The sequence below is a fragment of the Fonsecaea pedrosoi genome, assembly GCF_000835455.1.
Source record: "Fonsecaea pedrosoi CBS 271.37 unplaced genomic scaffold supercont1.4, whole genome shotgun sequence".
NCBI classification, from domain to species: domain Eukaryota; kingdom Fungi; phylum Ascomycota; class Eurotiomycetes; order Chaetothyriales; family Herpotrichiellaceae; genus Fonsecaea; species Fonsecaea pedrosoi.
Window position 1 is genome coordinate 3,530,567 of NW_013550612.1, and position 17,049 is coordinate 3,547,615.

The 17,049-nt window shown below is 53.2% G+C and overlaps 5 protein-coding genes across 5 annotated transcripts; 2 read left to right on the plus strand and 3 right to left on the minus strand.

Annotated features, from left to right (window-relative positions):
- Positions 1 to 332: 332 nt before the first annotated feature.
- Z517_07079 (uncharacterized protein) lies at positions 333 to 1,749 on the minus strand (the record flags this gene model as incomplete). Its single annotated transcript, XM_013428817.1, has 2 exons — positions 333 to 1,414; positions 1,467 to 1,749. 2 exons carry the CDS (start codon positions 1,747 to 1,749, stop codon positions 333 to 335), a joined length of 1,365 nt encoding a protein of 454 aa, XP_013284271.1.
- Positions 1,750 to 2,509: 760 nt separating this feature from the next.
- Z517_07080 (uncharacterized protein) lies at positions 2,510 to 4,544 on the plus strand (the record flags this gene model as incomplete). The annotated part of the gene is made up of 8 exons (XM_013428818.1): positions 2,510 to 2,539; positions 2,592 to 2,963; positions 3,016 to 3,165; positions 3,220 to 3,715; positions 3,772 to 3,818; positions 3,888 to 4,027; positions 4,083 to 4,217; positions 4,289 to 4,544. 8 exons carry the CDS (start codon positions 2,510 to 2,512, stop codon positions 4,542 to 4,544), a joined length of 1,626 nt encoding a protein of 541 aa, XP_013284272.1.
- Positions 4,545 to 5,777: 1,233 nt separating this feature from the next.
- Z517_07081 (uncharacterized protein) lies at positions 5,778 to 6,131 on the plus strand (the record flags this gene model as incomplete). The annotated part of the gene is made up of 1 exon (XM_013428819.1): positions 5,778 to 6,131. One exon carries the CDS (start codon positions 5,778 to 5,780, stop codon positions 6,129 to 6,131), a length of 354 nt encoding a protein of 117 aa, XP_013284273.1.
- A 1,157-nt stretch (positions 6,132 to 7,288) lies between these two features.
- Z517_07082 (uncharacterized protein) lies at positions 7,289 to 11,446 on the minus strand (the record flags this gene model as incomplete). Its single annotated transcript, XM_013428820.1, has 3 exons — positions 7,289 to 10,778; positions 10,825 to 11,029; positions 11,080 to 11,446. The coding sequence occupies 3 exons, from the start codon at positions 11,444 to 11,446 to the stop codon at positions 7,289 to 7,291; spliced, it is 4,062 nt and encodes a 1,353-aa protein (XP_013284274.1).
- A 1,093-nt stretch (positions 11,447 to 12,539) lies between these two features.
- On the minus strand, positions 12,540 to 15,003 carry Z517_07083 (uncharacterized protein; the record flags this gene model as incomplete). Its single annotated transcript, XM_013428821.1, has 3 exons — positions 12,540 to 12,697; positions 12,763 to 13,045; positions 13,096 to 15,003. The coding sequence occupies 3 exons, from the start codon at positions 15,001 to 15,003 to the stop codon at positions 12,540 to 12,542; spliced, it is 2,349 nt and encodes a 782-aa protein (XP_013284275.1).
- Between the last annotated feature and the right edge of the window lie 2,046 nt (positions 15,004 to 17,049).

Here is a 17,049-nt window from a genome sequence, read left to right on the forward strand (position 1 = left end):
ACTGCCACAACGAAATGGATCATGTACGGACTTCTTGACTCGGTCTCAGTCTCAGTCCTTCGTTATCTAACCGTCCTTGCGCTTGTGCTCGTGCGTGTGTGTTCGATTGGAGCGAAAGAAGGAAATTTCATTCAATTATGATGCTGTGTTTCTTTAATTAGAGAGTAGATATATATGCATTGACATTTACATATATATATATACACTATGTATCTATATGTGTGTGTCTCTGTATGTATAAAAAAGCCATGAATGTGCTACACCATGTCTTATTCGTCCAGCATATGCGAATAATTTAGAGCGAGCGAGCGACAAATCACCGGATGATTAACCTATCCATCCGGAGGCGCCGTGAACCAGAGGAGCTCGCAAAAGCACTCTGCGGGGACGGAGCGACCGTGCACTACCCAACGGCGCATTGGGTCTGCATCGATCTTCAATTCCGCATCTAGTCCCCATCCGGAGTGTATATGGCGGTCAACCATCTCGGGCATCTCCAGCGACGTGAAAAGAAGTCTCTCGGCATTATCCTGCACTGGGGGCGCCAGTCGGTGAAACGCCGCCAACATGCGTACGATCCCGATCCAGACCTGGGCGTACCTCTCGCCAATCGAGGCCGAGACACTCAGCCGGACCAGGAACCACATCAGGTGGACAGGCGATATCGACGCGTCGTCGCGGGCTTCTTCGAGGTGCTGGCTGATGGCATCGATGCACGAATCAGTCGCCGGGTCAAAATCTCCGTGCTGCATGAGTGCCGATGTGAGGAACAAAATGACTGCTAGACGGCAATTGCGTTCTGTTGGATGCTCCGAGGTTGGTGTCTGAAGCAGCTTCTTCATGGTCGAGGCTTGAAACGCCTTGATCCTTTTCAAGTCGGTCAAGCGATCCATGTCTGCCTCGGAGGTGGGTAAAAGATCCACCAGGGCTTTCTGACGACTTCGAAGCAGGTCATTGAGGTCCCTTAGTCCGGCCTCTGGATCTGGAGCGAAGTCGAACCCCGTCAGAGGTCCGGGCAGGGCAACGAAGGTCCAGACGAGCTTTGTGAACATGAGATAGTCGCCCACAAATGAAGACAGGCCACCGTGTAACGATATCATCTCCCTGAACGCCAGCCAGTGTGAGGCACCGTCAGCCCCTTCCATACACTTGAGACTGCCGAGAAGGGCCGTGCCAAGAATGACACCCGTGCTGGGAGTGTGTAGGTTGGACCTGACACTTCGCAGAAGCTGGTTTTCGTATTCCAACGGAGCGTGTATCCCCTGCAGGGCCGACCGATGAGTTGCTGCATCGAACAACATGGCCCGGAAAGACACCTCGTCACGGGAGTAGAGCTGGAACAGGTCTCTCACGGCATTTGCGTCGCCCATGTGTTTCCAGCGTGCTCTGTACAGCTCCGGCATCACCGTGGTATCTGGACGGATTTAACGACGAGCGCTGAGGTATAAGTAGTACTGAGTACTTACAGTGATGGAAGAGACATCTGTCCGAGGCCGTTTGGAGAAGATGGAGGGGGAGATGGACGGTCGGTGGACAGGCAGCCCTGAGCGCGACATCGATGGGCCATTTGAATTGGTCGAAGCGCAGATCTGTGTGGGAAACGGCGAGATTTGAGAGATGGACCTTTCTGTGCTGACGCTTCATCCGGTGCAACTCCCTTGCGAGATGCGCCCTGGACTTGTGACGCTTCTCGGGGTCATTTTCGTCGACAAAGTGGAAGCGTGGAAGCGGCTTCTTCTCTGCGGCCATCAGGAGAGAAGATGTTGTAAGAGACGCACAGAAATACAACGGGGAGCACAGACCTGTGTGTGCTTGACCACCGCCATTATGTATGTAGAACTTGTAGTCAGCGGGATGAAGTCTAGAAGCCTCGGATGCATGAAATGGCAAGATGCTGACTGATGTTTCCATCTCACGGCAACTGACTGCGGGTTCGGTGCAATTATTTCACGTGACCTTCACTTCACCTCACTCCATTTGGCTGTTAGGTGCTGCTGCTTTATGAGAGAGGGAGAACGGATGTGCTTTTATCTATCAAAGTGCTGCTGACTAATGTTGTTTGTAGACTGCCGTCTTGGGACATGCGCGAGTATCCACCCAGCACTCACTATTCCCAGCAAGTGAGTGAGTCTTTGAGAGGAGAAAGGGACGTGGGGATCAGTAGACACTACCAAGTCGTATGCACTCGCCATGACACAGCGACACACTACATACATTACTTTGGGCGCAGGTGGGTCGAGAGGTTCGGGGAATCATGTCATACTCCAAATTACTTGTCCGGCGATTGCCCGATAAAGTACGACGTACGAGGTACAAGGAGATGTCCTACACTTGGTAGCCTGGTCACGCAGTTTAGCACTTACTTATATACGAGATAGTATTATACTGCTTCTGGATATCCAAGTACTTTACTAGTATTCTGCTCCCTTTCGGTTCCTGTTGACTTGCCTGTTGAACTGGCTATACTAGTACTTAGTAGTACTATAGTTTGTTCCTACCTGCTAGCACCATGACAGCGACGTGGCAGAAGACGGCAGCGGTGGGCAGACACCCGCCGCATATGAAATGTAGACCTGCTGACTTGCGGCAAGGCCTACCAAGCAGCCCTCAAGGCCAAAATCCCGCCCGAATGGCTCCTTCCCAAGGATTTCTTGTCGGGCGGGAAGCCACGCAACATCATGCCGTTGTTCAAGACATGTGGTGTCCTCACGTCCCACGAACTCGCCATCACCGAGGTCGAAGACGCCGTGACGCTCTTGGAGAAACTCCACTCGCGGACGTGGTCGGCCGTCGAGGTGACGGTGGCCTTTTGCAAACGCGCGGCCGTCGCCCAACAACTGATCAATTGTCTGATGGACATTGATTTTTCAGGCGCCATTCAACGGGCCAAGGAACTGGATGAACATCTAGCCACCAAAGGGGAGTTGGTCGGTCCGTTGCATGGGTTGCCCGTGAGCTTGAAGGTAAGGCGACGAAGAAACACTTGATGGTAGGCACCTAATATGCTCTTGGTAGGACCTCACCCACGTCAAAGGCATGAAGTATACATTGGGCATGGTGGCGTTGGCCGACGAGGTCTCGGACCATGATGCTGTTGTTGTCCAAACCCTGCGTGCGGCTGGTGCGGTCATCTATTGTAAGACGACCATGCCTCAGACTGGAATGGTAGGTTCAAACTTGAAGTTGTCAATGAACACCCGATTCACTGGTATCCGTCAGGCTCTGGAAACCACGACAAACCTCTACGGGCGCACACTGAACCCTTTCAACACTGACCTCGTCTCTGGCGGCTCTTCTGGTGGCGAAGGAGCCCTCAATGGCTGCTTGGGAGCCCCGATTGGCGTGGCCACAGACATTGGAGGCTCCATTCGTGCGCCAGCCTCGTTCAATGGCCTCTATGGTATCCGACCAACCTCCCGACGATTCAGTTATCTTGGGAACGCCCCCTTCACCGGTCAGACAGCCATTCTGTCAAGCATTGGGCCCGTGGGACGGAGTCTTCGAGACATTGAGATGATGTTGCGCGTATGGAATAACCACGAGCCATGGCTTTATGACCCCGTGGTCATGACAAAGAAGTGGACAACCGACGTCCCTGTCCCAGCGAAGGCAACGATAGGCGTTATGTTTTGGGACGAGGTTGTCATGCCACACCCTCCTGTCCAGCGGGCTTTAAAGATGGCCGTGGACAAGCTTAAACAGGCAGGACATGAAGGTGGGAATTTTTCTCGTTTCCCATTTTGCCCCAAGCTGACGCTCATTTTCCCGCAGTCATCGTGTTCAAACCATACAAGCACAAAGATGCCTGGGATCTGGCTGTAAGGCATATATACATCTCATTTGTCAAAACGTCAATGCCAGAGCTGACCTCTCCATCCCACGTTTAGTTCAAGCAATACTATCCCACGGGAGGCAAAGAGATCAAAGCCACACTAGCTCGGGCGGGAGAAGAGCCCATTCCTTCGGTGGCCAAGTTTCTGGCACGAGCCCGCCAGCTGACGGTTGAAGAGTTGTTGCAATGTGCCACGTAATGCTCCTCTCCACCTAACAATCAATCAGGACTAAGTAACCCGTCAATGCAGGGAGCAACGACAATACCAAATAGAGTATCTCAATCACTGGAGAGCGACTTCGAGCCAGACATCCACCGGAAAACCGATCGACGCTCTCCTCACACCGTCAATGGCTTCGGCGTCGTTTCCCCACGATTACTTACCGTGAGATCTCCTTTCCCCTTTTCTTGTTTACTTAGTATTACGTGTACTATTCTAACTCAATTGTAACCCAGGTGGTGGGGTTATCTTGCGCAATGGAACCTCCTCGACTACCCCTCGGTCATCCTGCCCGTGTCGCACGTCCAACTTAGCGATGTAAAAGACACCACCTACCAGCCCGTCAACGAATTGGACCAGGAGACCTATGATCTTTACGACCCTGCCCTGTTCGATGGTGCCCCGATCTCCCTTCAACTTGTCGGCAGGAGTCTATGTGAAGAAGAGCTGTTGGCTGTGGCAATGGCAGTAGACCGTGCGATAAAGGCTTAGATTGAAAGGGCGTTCACGAGGCTGAGGCGAATATGAAGATAAATTAGAGAAAAGGCCCTCGAGAGCGAGACTCGACCTGGCACTGGTTGAAATCTAGTGCTGTATCTTACAGTTGTGTGTCAAAAGATACTACTACATTCCAATGACGATATTATTTCCTACATGCGTTCCGAAAAGTCATATTCCATAATTCCGCCCTGTAGAATACTTACTACTGGGATGATCTATAGTCCACCTGATATGGTTGATGGATGGCAGGAACAGCAGGAATTTGTTCCCAGCAATGCCTTGAAAGCATTGATATCACCCAGTGAGTGACAAATCTTTGGCCAGCTGGTCAAGTAGGACTGTTTCAGACGTCTTATGAGGGTTGTCCCTTCCTTGAAACGCATCACCGAAATCGCCCAAAATGGAAATGCCCAAAATAGCACCAGACGGTCCCACGTGATATATGCCTTGTATCACTGCTATATAGTAGTACTACGGGTAGCAAGAGCAGTGCTTTTCTTTTACTATCTCAAGGCTTGCGATGATTGTAAGTAAGTAAAGTAGGTATGGTACATTCATGCAGTAGCCCCTTTAAAGATTCGTTTCTGATTCCCCCACCCCCATGTCAAAAAAAGAGTACTAGAAGCAGGGAATATCTGATAGCAATGCTTCTGGAAATAATGCCCCATACTGTCTCCCTTCTACGGAAGCCTGTCTGTACATATGTATACATTCATAGGACAGGAGTTGCAAAGACCCAACCCAAAACTTTTGTGGGTGACCAGGTCCCAAAGCTGGACCATGTATATACATACACTACTACGTCCCAAGGACAGATGGAAGCCAGTAGCCGGGCTGTCTTCAGCATGCTATCCCCGGTACACCGACAGGCTCTCATAGCATGAGCCATGAGCAAGCAGGTTCATCTCGTCCATCCGGCTACTCAGGTACCAAGTAAAATTATGATGTGCTGTAGCATCAGTGTTGACAGTAGTAGCTTAGACAGATAACAAACTCGTGAGACAGTCTCAAGAGCAAATGGGCATGCATCACGTGATTTGGGACAAACGTGACAAACGGTGCAAACATTCATTCAATCGGTTCATCCTCGGACCTCAACCTCAAGTCTCCAAGCTCCAGCAGCATAATAATATCCAAAGAGCAATTCCTATATGGATACCATCCCCCAGCACCTTTTGTCACGGTAACGGTTTTTTCCGTGCCCCAGCTCCAAAACTAACCAGCATGAAGTCTCTCCAACGGCCGCTGGCCTTTGTGCGTCCGGCCCAGTTCCTCCTCCTTCCCAGAGCTTCACTGCGCACCTTCAGCGCCGCCCGCCAGCACGCGCAGCCCCAGCGTCCCTCGAGCACGACGAGCTCCGCGCCAGAGCGACCCGTCAACTTCTACAGCACGCACGGCCGGGCGTTCTTCAAGGCCATCACCCTGGCGTTCCTGACGTACCAGATCGCGTATTGGGCCTGGTTGACCCTGGAGACCGAGTACCTCAAGGACGAGAAGAACCGGGAGATCAGGTCGCTCGAGCAGGAAGTGAGGTTGTTGGATGAGGGCCGGAAGGCGCACAGGCCTGATTCCTCTTAGAGGGCGCACAAAAAAATAAAAGTGAATATGAGGGATCTGTGCGAGGGCGGGTAGTTGGGACAGGATGGAGAGTATATACACCGTCGATTGAGTCCCTTGTCAATGGGATAGTGGGCGCGCGACTTCGACGAGAGTACTAGTGTTGCCGAGTCGTTCTCCGGATCTGAAACTGCCAGTTCGCTCCAGAACCCTCAAAGGTTTGGAGCGCAGGCGTCAGGATGATTTGTCAGGGGTCTTCCTGAATTGATCCGGAAATCTGTTCGGATGGCAAGTCCTGCTGTCCAACAACTTGAAGCCCAGGGTCGCCAGCATGTCTGTGGATCATATCTTCGTCCTGGTCACAGCTCGCTGGCTGGAACAAATATTCGCCAGATGCAAGAATCACGACCGAGGGTTCTCGTACCGTCCTACCTATGTGGAACCTGTGTCCCAGACCCGGTCGCCCTCTCAAGATTGACCATCGACGACAATGTCAAGGAACGAGAAAACCCATATACTACGTGTCGCCACCGTGGACATGAAACCTAGAGCGCAGCTCATTCCAAGAAAGTGCAGAGCTTGCAGAGGGATGGAAGCTGATCCAGACCGGGCTCTGTTTTTCCGAGCGAAAGGAACTCCTCGATCAACAAGACACGAAGCAGGAGACAGGAATGGACGTTTGCCACACGGTCAAAGATAACTAGGCATGTCTGCTGAGTAGCGCATTGATCAGTCTCATACGGGCCAGATCGAGAACCCAGCAAAGGAAACCCGTCCCATCTCAACTAAATAAAAACAACAACCAAGTTAACACTCGCTAAGGGGGAAAAATAGAGAAACCATGGCATGGCATGGAGAAATGAATCGAGAGGGAAAAAAAGCCCCATGCAAGGGATGCTTCGTGTGTTTATTGTTATACGCAACACACGCTCGCAGAGGGGATATTTTGTATATTGTTTTTCTCCATAGGCTGCATGGTGCATGTCAAATAATCCAAGTCCTCTCTCTCGCATCCAGTCCCCAAGGGCGTGCACTGCACGCCACGACACGGCATTCCCATGTATGTCCATGTCCATGCCCGTGCCCATGTATTCGTTCCGCTCCCCGTCGCGACTGACCCGACCCGACCCTTTCAACCTCCTGTCAGGGTGTCTGGGAAAGAAACACTTCAAGGTCAATCAACTGGGCATGAGCGGCTTATACCTCTCCAACCTGCTCGCGCCGGATCCGTCATCATCGTCCATGAGGTCTCCATTCGCATTGGCATCCGTGTTGGCATCCGGATTGTCGGGTCTGTTCCTCGTGGGCAAAGCCGGCACGTTGCCATTGCTGCCGCCGCCGCCATTACTACCAGTACTACTGATACTGCCGCGGGCCGTGTCCCTCCTCGGGGGCAGCGGCGGTGCAGGAGGATCGTTCGCGCCGTCATGGCGCAGGGTCTGCTGATGCTGCAGTTTCGAGACCCTCATTGGCGGAGGTGGCGGCGGAAGCCTCGCGCTGGGCGCCGAGGCGAGAGAATCAGCCGCGCTCACGAACGAGGCGGTCGAACTCGCCGTCTCCTGACGTCGGGGTAGTGGTGGAGGACGCTCGTCATAGTCACCAGGCGCGGCGGGACCGTCTGGCCGGGAAACGCTCGCCAGTCGTGGCATGACCGGGGCGGGGAGAGGGCTCAGTTGCGGAACCGCGACCTGGCTGGACGAGGTGGTGAGAGTCGACGGCTTCGTGGGTTTGGGTGGCGGCCGTTTCTTGGGGAATCCCGCCGCCGACGAAGACCGTGCTGGGATGTTGGCTAGATCGCTCGCCGACGACATGGCCGATCGTATGGGAGAGGTCGTGGCGCTGGAAGCCCTGTTCCGAGAAGTCGAAGCGCCGCGTGGTGTAGGGGGCGTCGGACGTCGAAGGGCTTTCATCTCCGCCGCCGCGGTGGAAGGCGTTGTCGCTCGTTCTCCCTCCCAGGGCGGCGGAACCATTCTCTTCACCGTTCTCGGTGGCGGTGGTTCTGGCCTCCTGTTTCCCAGTCTGTTGCCTTGCTTGTTGTTGTTGTCCATGATAGGTGGTCGCTCGACCTCGACCCAGTCGTCCTCCCCACCCTCCCTCCATGGGTTACCTTCACGATTACCGCTCAACATCATGCCTTCCTTTGGTGGCCGAATTGTGCTTCTCGCAGCTCTGTTCCCATCCAACCACCACTTTCGTTTGTCGCTGCTGGCCGGAGGAAGCCCTTCCTGGATGCTCTCGTATCCCATGAGACTCTCCATGACACTGTCGGTCTCGTCATCAGTCTCCAGGTCATCCAGCCCCTCTGTGGAATCTCCGGCTTTGCTTTTCATTTCTTTCGCCCTCTTTGAATACAGCTTTTTGGTCAAGGTATCCTTCTTCTCCTTGTCTACCACCCGGATCCCCACGTCAAATATGGCGTACACGGGCCTGTGATCGCTGAACCTCAGGCCCATGACGCTGTCATATTCCAATTGCTTCATCTGCGAGCCAAGAACCTCTCCAGCCTGGACCACATTGCGGGTGTGGTTGACCTTCCAGAGAATCCGGTCGGTCCAAGCAGGTATTCGCTGCTTGTCACTCGAGTCGAACTCGTCTTTGCCAATGTCGTACTTGTACGTGGGCAGAAATTTTACCCGTCCTTCGCGATAATAGTTGAAGCAATTCCCCACCACCATTTGGATGTTTAGTTGGTCGTTCTCGTAAAGCTTGCCCAATGCCTCTTCCCTGATCTTTTCCGAACCAATCATCGCTTCGTTGACGAGGGCTTTGACTCGCTCGTAACCCAGACCAATTCGATAGTTGAAGTCCCCAGCCCAGACGATGATCTCGTGGTCCTCGATGCTTCGGTTGCGTTGGAACCTCAGGCCAGAGGTAATGGTGTTGTAATCTCGATTTCGCTCCTCATAGTTGGCGAACCCGGCGGCCAAGTGAGCAGTGACAAAACACACAGACGTGCTTTCAATATCCATCCTGATGGCGACGGCACCTTTGTTCCCGGCAATCCCGCTCATGCCCGTTTTCTTGATGGCGCCCTCCACATTCTTGATTCGACCCAGAATGCTTGCACGGACAAAGACCATCAATGCAGCTCCCACCAATTGCCCGCTCCTCAAAAGAACATATTCATCGCCTTTTGTGGGTACACCCTCAAATTTCTCGTCGGGGCCATGGCCATTGAGGCAGTTTCGGACTGCTCTTTCCCACAGCATCCGACGATTGGGGTCTGTGCTCATGATTTGCTGCGGGCTCAGCTCGACTATCTCCTGAAACCCAACCACCACGATATCCAGATTTTTTCCGCGGACATCCAGCCAAGGTGTCAAGTCCTCATGAATTCCTGTTGTCTTGCCATTCAGGTTGAATGTTCCCATCCCGAGCCTGAGCTGATCTCGGGACTCAAACTCGGCCCTTCGTCTGACAACTTCTGCAACCACCCAGTCGTTGATAGGGTCGAAGAGGTCGACACTCGTCTGTCCAACCAACCTGCCGAGTAATAGGTCGACAGTGTTTTGCCTGTTCTTGTCCTCGAAGTGATTGACATAGAGGCGAGTAGCACTCTTCCGGGCATCCGCCAGAGCACCCGCCAAACTCATCTTGCCGTGCCTTGTGAATGAACTCTTCAACGCTCCAGTCCCGGCATATATTCTGGACAAAACATCTCCATTGTCGGCCCATAATGCAGAATGGCGCATCCAAAAGTCGGAATTGCCTCGTTCATCGCGGTGCGACAGAAACAACTCCAGTGCCATTTGGCTTATTAGGCCCTGGATCAGGTTTGTCCGATCTAAGCAGTCCAGACAATTGACACGGAAGATGCCGTTCTGCTGCATAATGACAATGGGCCTTCGGACAAGCTTCCGTCTACCCTGCTCGACGGCGACCTCCTCGATCTCCTCTGAGAGAAAGTAAACAAACGACTCTGCGCTTGCGTCCAAATAAGGTCGAATCGCTTTCGCCGCTTCGTACCCAGTAGGTCCACGGGTCCGTTCGTGAAAATCAAATTCCGTCTCGTGGAGCAAATGGTGTTCCTCGACTTCACCTTCCTCATGTCGCCGTAGTGGGCTTCGACCCACATGATAGCGGTACCTCTCTGTCAGTTCGACCTCGCCCGGTTTTGATGCGCTAAGCAAATTCACAATGTGCACTGCACCATACGTTCTCTCCAAGGTTGCGAAATGCTTGTCAAACGCTGGCTGCGTGGCCTCTGGCGAGCGAGTTATCTGGATCTTTTGTTGGCCAGGTATCAAACTACTCGAGCTTTCCCAGAATATCGGTATGCTGCCTCGCACTTGGGTGTATGAGAAGCAGAGGCCAGTGGGAGACCAGAAGACTGTCTCGGTCTCGACAAAATTGGCGACATTACCATCGTCGTCAATGCCTCGAGAATTGAACCGTGTTCCAGCCCTTCTAGAGGACAACCTCGAGATGATGGTCAGGGTCGTAGGTGGACCAGGGACAGTTCCCCGGATTGGGGAGGAAGAAGCTGGGATCGGTAGGCTTTTGACAAAGCCTCGAATTACAGAAGTGAGGAGGCCAGAACGGTCAAGGGCATTTCGTTCGAGGTCGGTAAGCCTGCTCCTAAATTTAACCAGCGGATCAATCATGTACGAGTTCCAAAGGAGACCTTCGTCGAGCCCAGAAATGTCAACGGTATTTTCTGCCTCGGCACTGGAAGTTGTCAGCTCAATGTTCTTGACGAGTGACGGCAACCTACCGATCCTGTAGCCGTCGTGTAAGATCAAAATCAGCACTGTAGTAAAAATTTCCGTTGCTTAGGAGCTTTTTCAGCGCGTGAAAGGGATGCTCGGAGACATCGTCTCCTTGAGTGTAATCGACATCGTCCGACTGGAAGACTTGCCCAGGGTATGGGTTAGGATAGGGCCCATGGGCATGGTCATAGTCTGCACGGTTGAGGCAGTCTGGTCGATCATCAGCACGGCTTCTGTGCAACGGGGCCAGACCGACTTACAAAACTCCACGGCGAAGATCTTCTGAACGGTCTCGCCCGGCCTCACAGTGGCCACCTCTTCCGAGCCTGTGATCACGCAAAGGAAGACATCGTTATTGAGGGTGATAAGGCCCAAGGTGCCCTTTGCGGTAGTGACAGGATGAAAATGCTCGAGGTTGATGAGGGATTTGTCTCCGAACTCGACCATACATCTGGGTGTTACGTTGGATCGACTCGCGTTAGCCAGTGGGAGGCTAGTCGAGCTCGAGATTGAGGCTCTGCCACTTTCCGGTGCAGCGTGGGAATGGCGAAATACTAGGACGTGCTCCTCGGTTGCAAGGGCTACTGTCCGATGAGGGTAATCATGGATCAACACCCTGGTTGACATTGTGTCGATGGTCACCGGATGGGGCGCAATCGGTTCCGCATCGCCAGGCTCGTCAGCGGCATCTATTTGAAGACAGGTCTAAGCCGATGTGAGCACCTCGACCCAGAGACCATTGACTTATTGCGGTATGCAGTCGCGTGCTAGAGATTTGGGAATTGGCGACTCTGGTGAGGCTCCGCGGCATATACCAGTCCGTCTTATAAGCCGCTCGACGATATTGTCTTGTATGAGATAAGACTTGTCATGGAGATATACCTGGGCAAGGTAGGATGGTCGCTTTCTTGGGGGGGTGGACAAAATGTCGATGGATCAATGAAAGCTGAAGATGAGGTTGTCCTGTGGCTGCACGTGACTTTCTGCTTAGTGAGATTTCTCGATACACAACGACCGACGGAACATACAAGACTCGATCCAGCACGACAGACGTAGCAGACTAGAGCAAAAATGGTCTTTGATAGGCTCTATTTTATTCATCATGTTGCTACACAGCCTTTTTATCTCCAAGGCAATGAGCAACATTGCCAGCTAAGCCGACCAACCTGAAATGAAAATGGGTATCATATATGAAACCCCAGGCAAGCAGAACGCCAGATAAAACCTCAGTATGCAACATGGTGGCAGTGTCCTTGAGCCGATATCCAACCGATATCATGTCCAGTTTATTTCGCCACTCCATCGAGAGCCTTTTGTTCGGCATCAGAGTGCTGACCCCCACATGTATTTTGAACAACACCCGCTAAATCCACATGTTCGTAAAGTCGTAACCATGACAAAGGAGATTCATCCACGTGTCGCGTCCCCTGAGGCATGAAAAACCAATCCCGAATTCTCGAGAGGATAAAGCCATGCCTCCTGAAGTGGCCTATGCCAGCGGTTCTCTCGTCCGTCGACCATCAAGGGTAGTCGTAGATTGGAGGCTTTGCCGCAGAAAACCAGAAAGATGTAGTTGGCGTAAAGTGTATCGTACCGAAATCGTCGAGGAGTGGACAGTGCCACCCAATTTTCGCCTTGTCGCTGTTTTCTCACGATCACCGTCCGGATTAGACGCTGGCCAATCTACTCCAACCCGTCCTGTCAACATCAAGAGAGCCGCTCACATAACGATGCATGCACTGTCGTCAGTGGCACCGTGCTGAGATTTAGCGGCCACATCAGGCTTTTTATCACCTTTTAAAGGCCGCGATGGCCGACCCCCTGCCCCTCCCAGCATCCAGCCAGCGATGCCTCCGGTCGGTTTCTTCTTCTTGGGGCCTATAGCTCATGGTTAGCACTCAAACATTCCATCGTCAGGTTTTCTCGTAGCCCATGTCCCGTACCTTTTCTCTCCTTCTTTGGGTTGATGATTTCATCCAAATTTATAATCGTGTCCTCTAAGATCTCTGGAGGCGGCGGTGGTAGCGGTTCCTCTATTATCTCCTTGGGCTCCGGAATGGGCCACAGCATCATTGTGATATGCATGTCTGGCTCAATGGTGGATTCCCAATAGTTGGGCATGATGATCTCCTTGTCAGGCCCGATCAGGTCGTAACGGCCGGCAGACACATGTTCTGCCAGGTTTTCGATGTGTGCAAATGCTTGGACGATCAGATTTTCCATATCCTGCCAATAGTCAGCTCTCCATCACCTTGATGATGGTCTAACCAACTTACCCTCCACTTGCAACATCGATCCCAGGGGAAATTGTAGTTGCGCCCGATCGCATCTTTGAATCTGACAGGAGCCTTTTTCTCCGGCCCTCTCGCAGCGGCGGCCTTCTTTTCCGCCTCTTCAGCCTCTGCCTTTGCTTTGGCGGCTGCTTCTTCAGCCTCCTTGAGCTTCGCTTCGGCTTCTTCCTTTACCCTTTTTGCCTCCTCCCTAGCAGCCGCCGCAGCCTCTGCGGCCTCCTTTTCGATGGCGCTCTTCGCAGCCGCTGCAGCGTCATCGGCAATCTTCTTCTCGGCTGCGGCCTTTTCTGCTCTCGCAGCTGCCTCTTCCGCAGCTGCCTTCAGAGCCGCCTCAGCAGCCTCTTTGCGAATCTGCTGCTCTCTCGCAGCCTGTTCCGCAGCCGCTCGGACCTGCTCCTCATAAGCCCGAATTGCTTCCTGTCTCGCTTCTTCTCGGATTCGTTTCTCTGCGGCCCTGCGTTCGGCCTCGGCCGCGGCTTCGGCGCGCGCCTTCGCCTCTGCTGCCCGCACAGCTTCCTCTCGAATCCGCCGCTCTTCTTCCATACGTGCAGCTGCGGCTGTGGCTTCTGCTCGGGCCTTTTCAGCTGCCTGAAGCAAAGCCTGTTCTCGAATTCGTTTCTCTTCTTCCGCACGGAGGGCATCTTGCCGTGCTTTCTCTTCGGCTTGACGTATTGCATCTAGTCGAGCCTTCTCTTCGGCTTGGCGAACTTTTTCCTCCGCCTGGACCAGGGCATCCTGTCGTGCCCTCTCATCTTGTCGCGCTTTTTCCTCGGCCTGTCGGGCTTTCTCCTCAGCTTGTCGAACTTTCTCTTCGACCTGCCTCAGTGCCTGAAGACGACTTTCTTGCTCCGCAATTGAGGCTGCTTCCGCATCTTTGGCAAGCTGATCTTCTTTCATCAAATCCTTGAGACGTCTGACAAGGTCATCGTCATTCTTCGCTTCGAGCTTTTCGGCAGACGCACTTGCGGAAACTGGCTGTGGGGACGGTGCCATTGGCGGAGCATAGTATGGGTACGGCATTTGTTGAGGGTACTGCATGTAGTGTGGCGGGTACTGCTGGCCACCAAAGGGAGGAGGATATTGAGGAGAATAGTAGCTGGCAGGCGGCGGTGGAGCACCATAGTTGACGATCGTCGCAGGGCCATAAGGGGATGACGTGTATGGAGCGCTGACTTGAGAAGGAGCATGGTGACTAAAGCCTCCTGGGTACGCCGTATGAGGAGGATATGGCACGGGCTGGCTCTGGGGGTAGGTAGGGGGGTATGGCATAGCCATTGGCTGTGGTTGAAGTGCAATCACTTGATTTGCGGGATGTGGCACAGGAGGATATGGGTATGAAGCTGACGAACTGCTGTGAGTATACCCGTTGGGCCCATAGTATGATTGAGGACGAGGCATGTGAGAGCCCAGGTCTGGCCTGGCAAGGAACTCCTCGGTCGAGTCCCCACTCTCCGTCGGGGATGTGTCTTGCAATGCTCGGGTGCGACTGCGAGCAGGCTCACGAATAGCCTGCTGACGGTGTGTCGCCTGTCGTCTTGCTGAATTGGATCGAGACTCGTATTGTGGTACTCTTTCGTGGTGATCTATTCTCGAGGCAGAATCCGAGCCATCGGGCTCCGGAATTTCGTTCGGATATAGCACTTGGACAAAATCACCGTGGTGTGAGGAGGAGCCGCTCTGACTCTGTGTCGGCTGAATGACTGAATATTGGGGGGAGACGCCCGCTGAGACCTGGACACCGGTTTCGTGGAGCTCGTCGTCTTGCGAGCCGGGGGAAGGAGAGCGAGAGATGTGGGTAATGTCAATGTGTGTATGACTGTGACGACCTGAAGACCTAACAGCAGGAGAGTTAGCTCTGGTGGGCGAAAGTGTCGGTGTAATAACCCACCCCATGAGAGACTGAGTGAGGTCAAGGAATTACCGCGTTCAACCTACCCCAGAGGGAAGGCTGAACGAGATAGCCTTGAGGGTTATGTTAGTGTCAAGGGATGTGCTAACCGGACCAAAGAGGGCTGACTTCAGGCAGTAGGACCGTCCAAATGGGCCAGATCCAGTGTATGATATTTTTTTTTGAAACCAGTATCCTTCAGCGCCAAATGTGGTCGAAGAAATTCAAAAGGGCCTGGCAGAGGGGCGTGATGACCTCCTGCAGGTGTGCCACCGGTAGCGTCTCGCTGTCGTGAAGGGGCGTCGTGGGAATTCCCGACCAGGTGGATCCGAGGCCGTGGGGAGGGAAGGGTCGAAGGGTCGGGCCAGAGGCAGAACAGGTTGCATATGCGAGGAGCCGAAGGGGGGGGTGTCGATCAGGCGACGGGGAGGGAAAGAGAATTACAACGTAGTTCAATGGCAGAAATGCAAGGTGGCGACGGGTATGAATGTGGTGGAAGTTTGTGAATGTCGAGAGTGGAAAAGGAGGAGGAGGAGCAGGTTGGCAAGGTGACAATTGTACGGGTAGCGAGATGAGACGGTGAGTATGGCTGCCCAGATTGCAAATGTGTGTGAGGCGCGTGGACAGGTTGTTGACGCCAATGTGGTTGTTTGGCGTGATTGTGTGTTGACTTTTGACGGGGGGATCAAGATTCTGGATGCTGGGATCCGCCCAAGGAGTCGGGATGGCCCAAAAAAGGGGGCGCGGGGGGTAAATGAAATTGGTGACTGATGCCCAATTGCTCACCCACTCAATGGAATCCCCCCCTAATTCGCCGGGTGCAGGCGCTCTGCGGGCGCTGCGGCAATGGGTAGTGGGCAGTGGGCAGCAGACAGTAGGCTGCGGGCTGCGGGCTGTGGGCGCAGTCTATCTGGTAGTAGTGGGGCTTAGCGGCCTGGGTGCCCAGTCTGACTCCTCCCTTGCCCTCTGTCTTCCAGGCCACCAATTCTTTTGCTGCAAGGCACCAACCCACGTCAATGAGAGGAAAATCTTGTCCCCAGTATGCAAGTATGCAAGAATGAATATTCAATCCACGCTTCAGTCAACGCACGTCAGTCCACTGAGGGTCTGGGACGGTGTTGTCGTGGTTGCTAGTTGATGGTGTGTGTCAACAAGAGGCCTCTCTGACGACCAGCACCACCACCACCTTTTGCAATGAATGAAGGTGTGTGTCTCCCCAGGACAACCTGGCCCTTGGTGACGCTGACCCTTGCCCAGAGGTTAGGTCCAAATAGACCTCGAAACGGTTATATCAATTCCACCCAAGTCTTGTACAGACAGTCGTTTCATACAGTTTCTTTTTTTTGTTCCCCGTTTATCGTGAACTTTTTGGTGCGGCTTTTCGCCCCGGAGGGACTGATTCCGCAGGATCGAACCGCAGGGCCCGTCGATGGATACAGCAGTGCAAAGGGAAGACTAGAAAAGATTGAGCCTCCCGCAAGAATCTGAAAAGGGAGAATGCAAGATGTGAGTTGGCGACAGGAGAGCGTCGCCACAACAACCCGCAGCTTGTCCAAAAGGTACTCAGGTGACGCAGTGTGGTACAGAAAATTCTCTCCTGGTTGCAAGCGATCTGTAAGGGATTGGATCTAGTAGTGTTAAGCGCTTCTTGCGCGCTGTCTTTCTTCGATCGCGATTGGATTTGTGATTCTGAGACATTGAGGGCTCCGTGGAAGGAGACGTCAAAGGAGCAGTGAGCCTGGTATTATTAATGGCAAAAATGGGAGTGACAAAAGTGCACGCAAATCGTATGCAATGGGTCTACATTTGGGTTGATATCGAGAAAGATGGCCCTCCACCCCTTCCCTTGACCGGTCATGGCATTCTCAGTCTATATATCAGAAACCGAAACAACCCGGTTTCAAGATTGCCACCGGGACACCCAACTCTCCGTAACGCAGGGCGGATTAGCCTGATATTCACCCTCGCCTTAGGTGTCGGAGGACTGATGATACCCGTTCCATTTGGTGCTTCTCCCAACAAAAACCTCAACTCGGGTGCGGCCTGAAGGT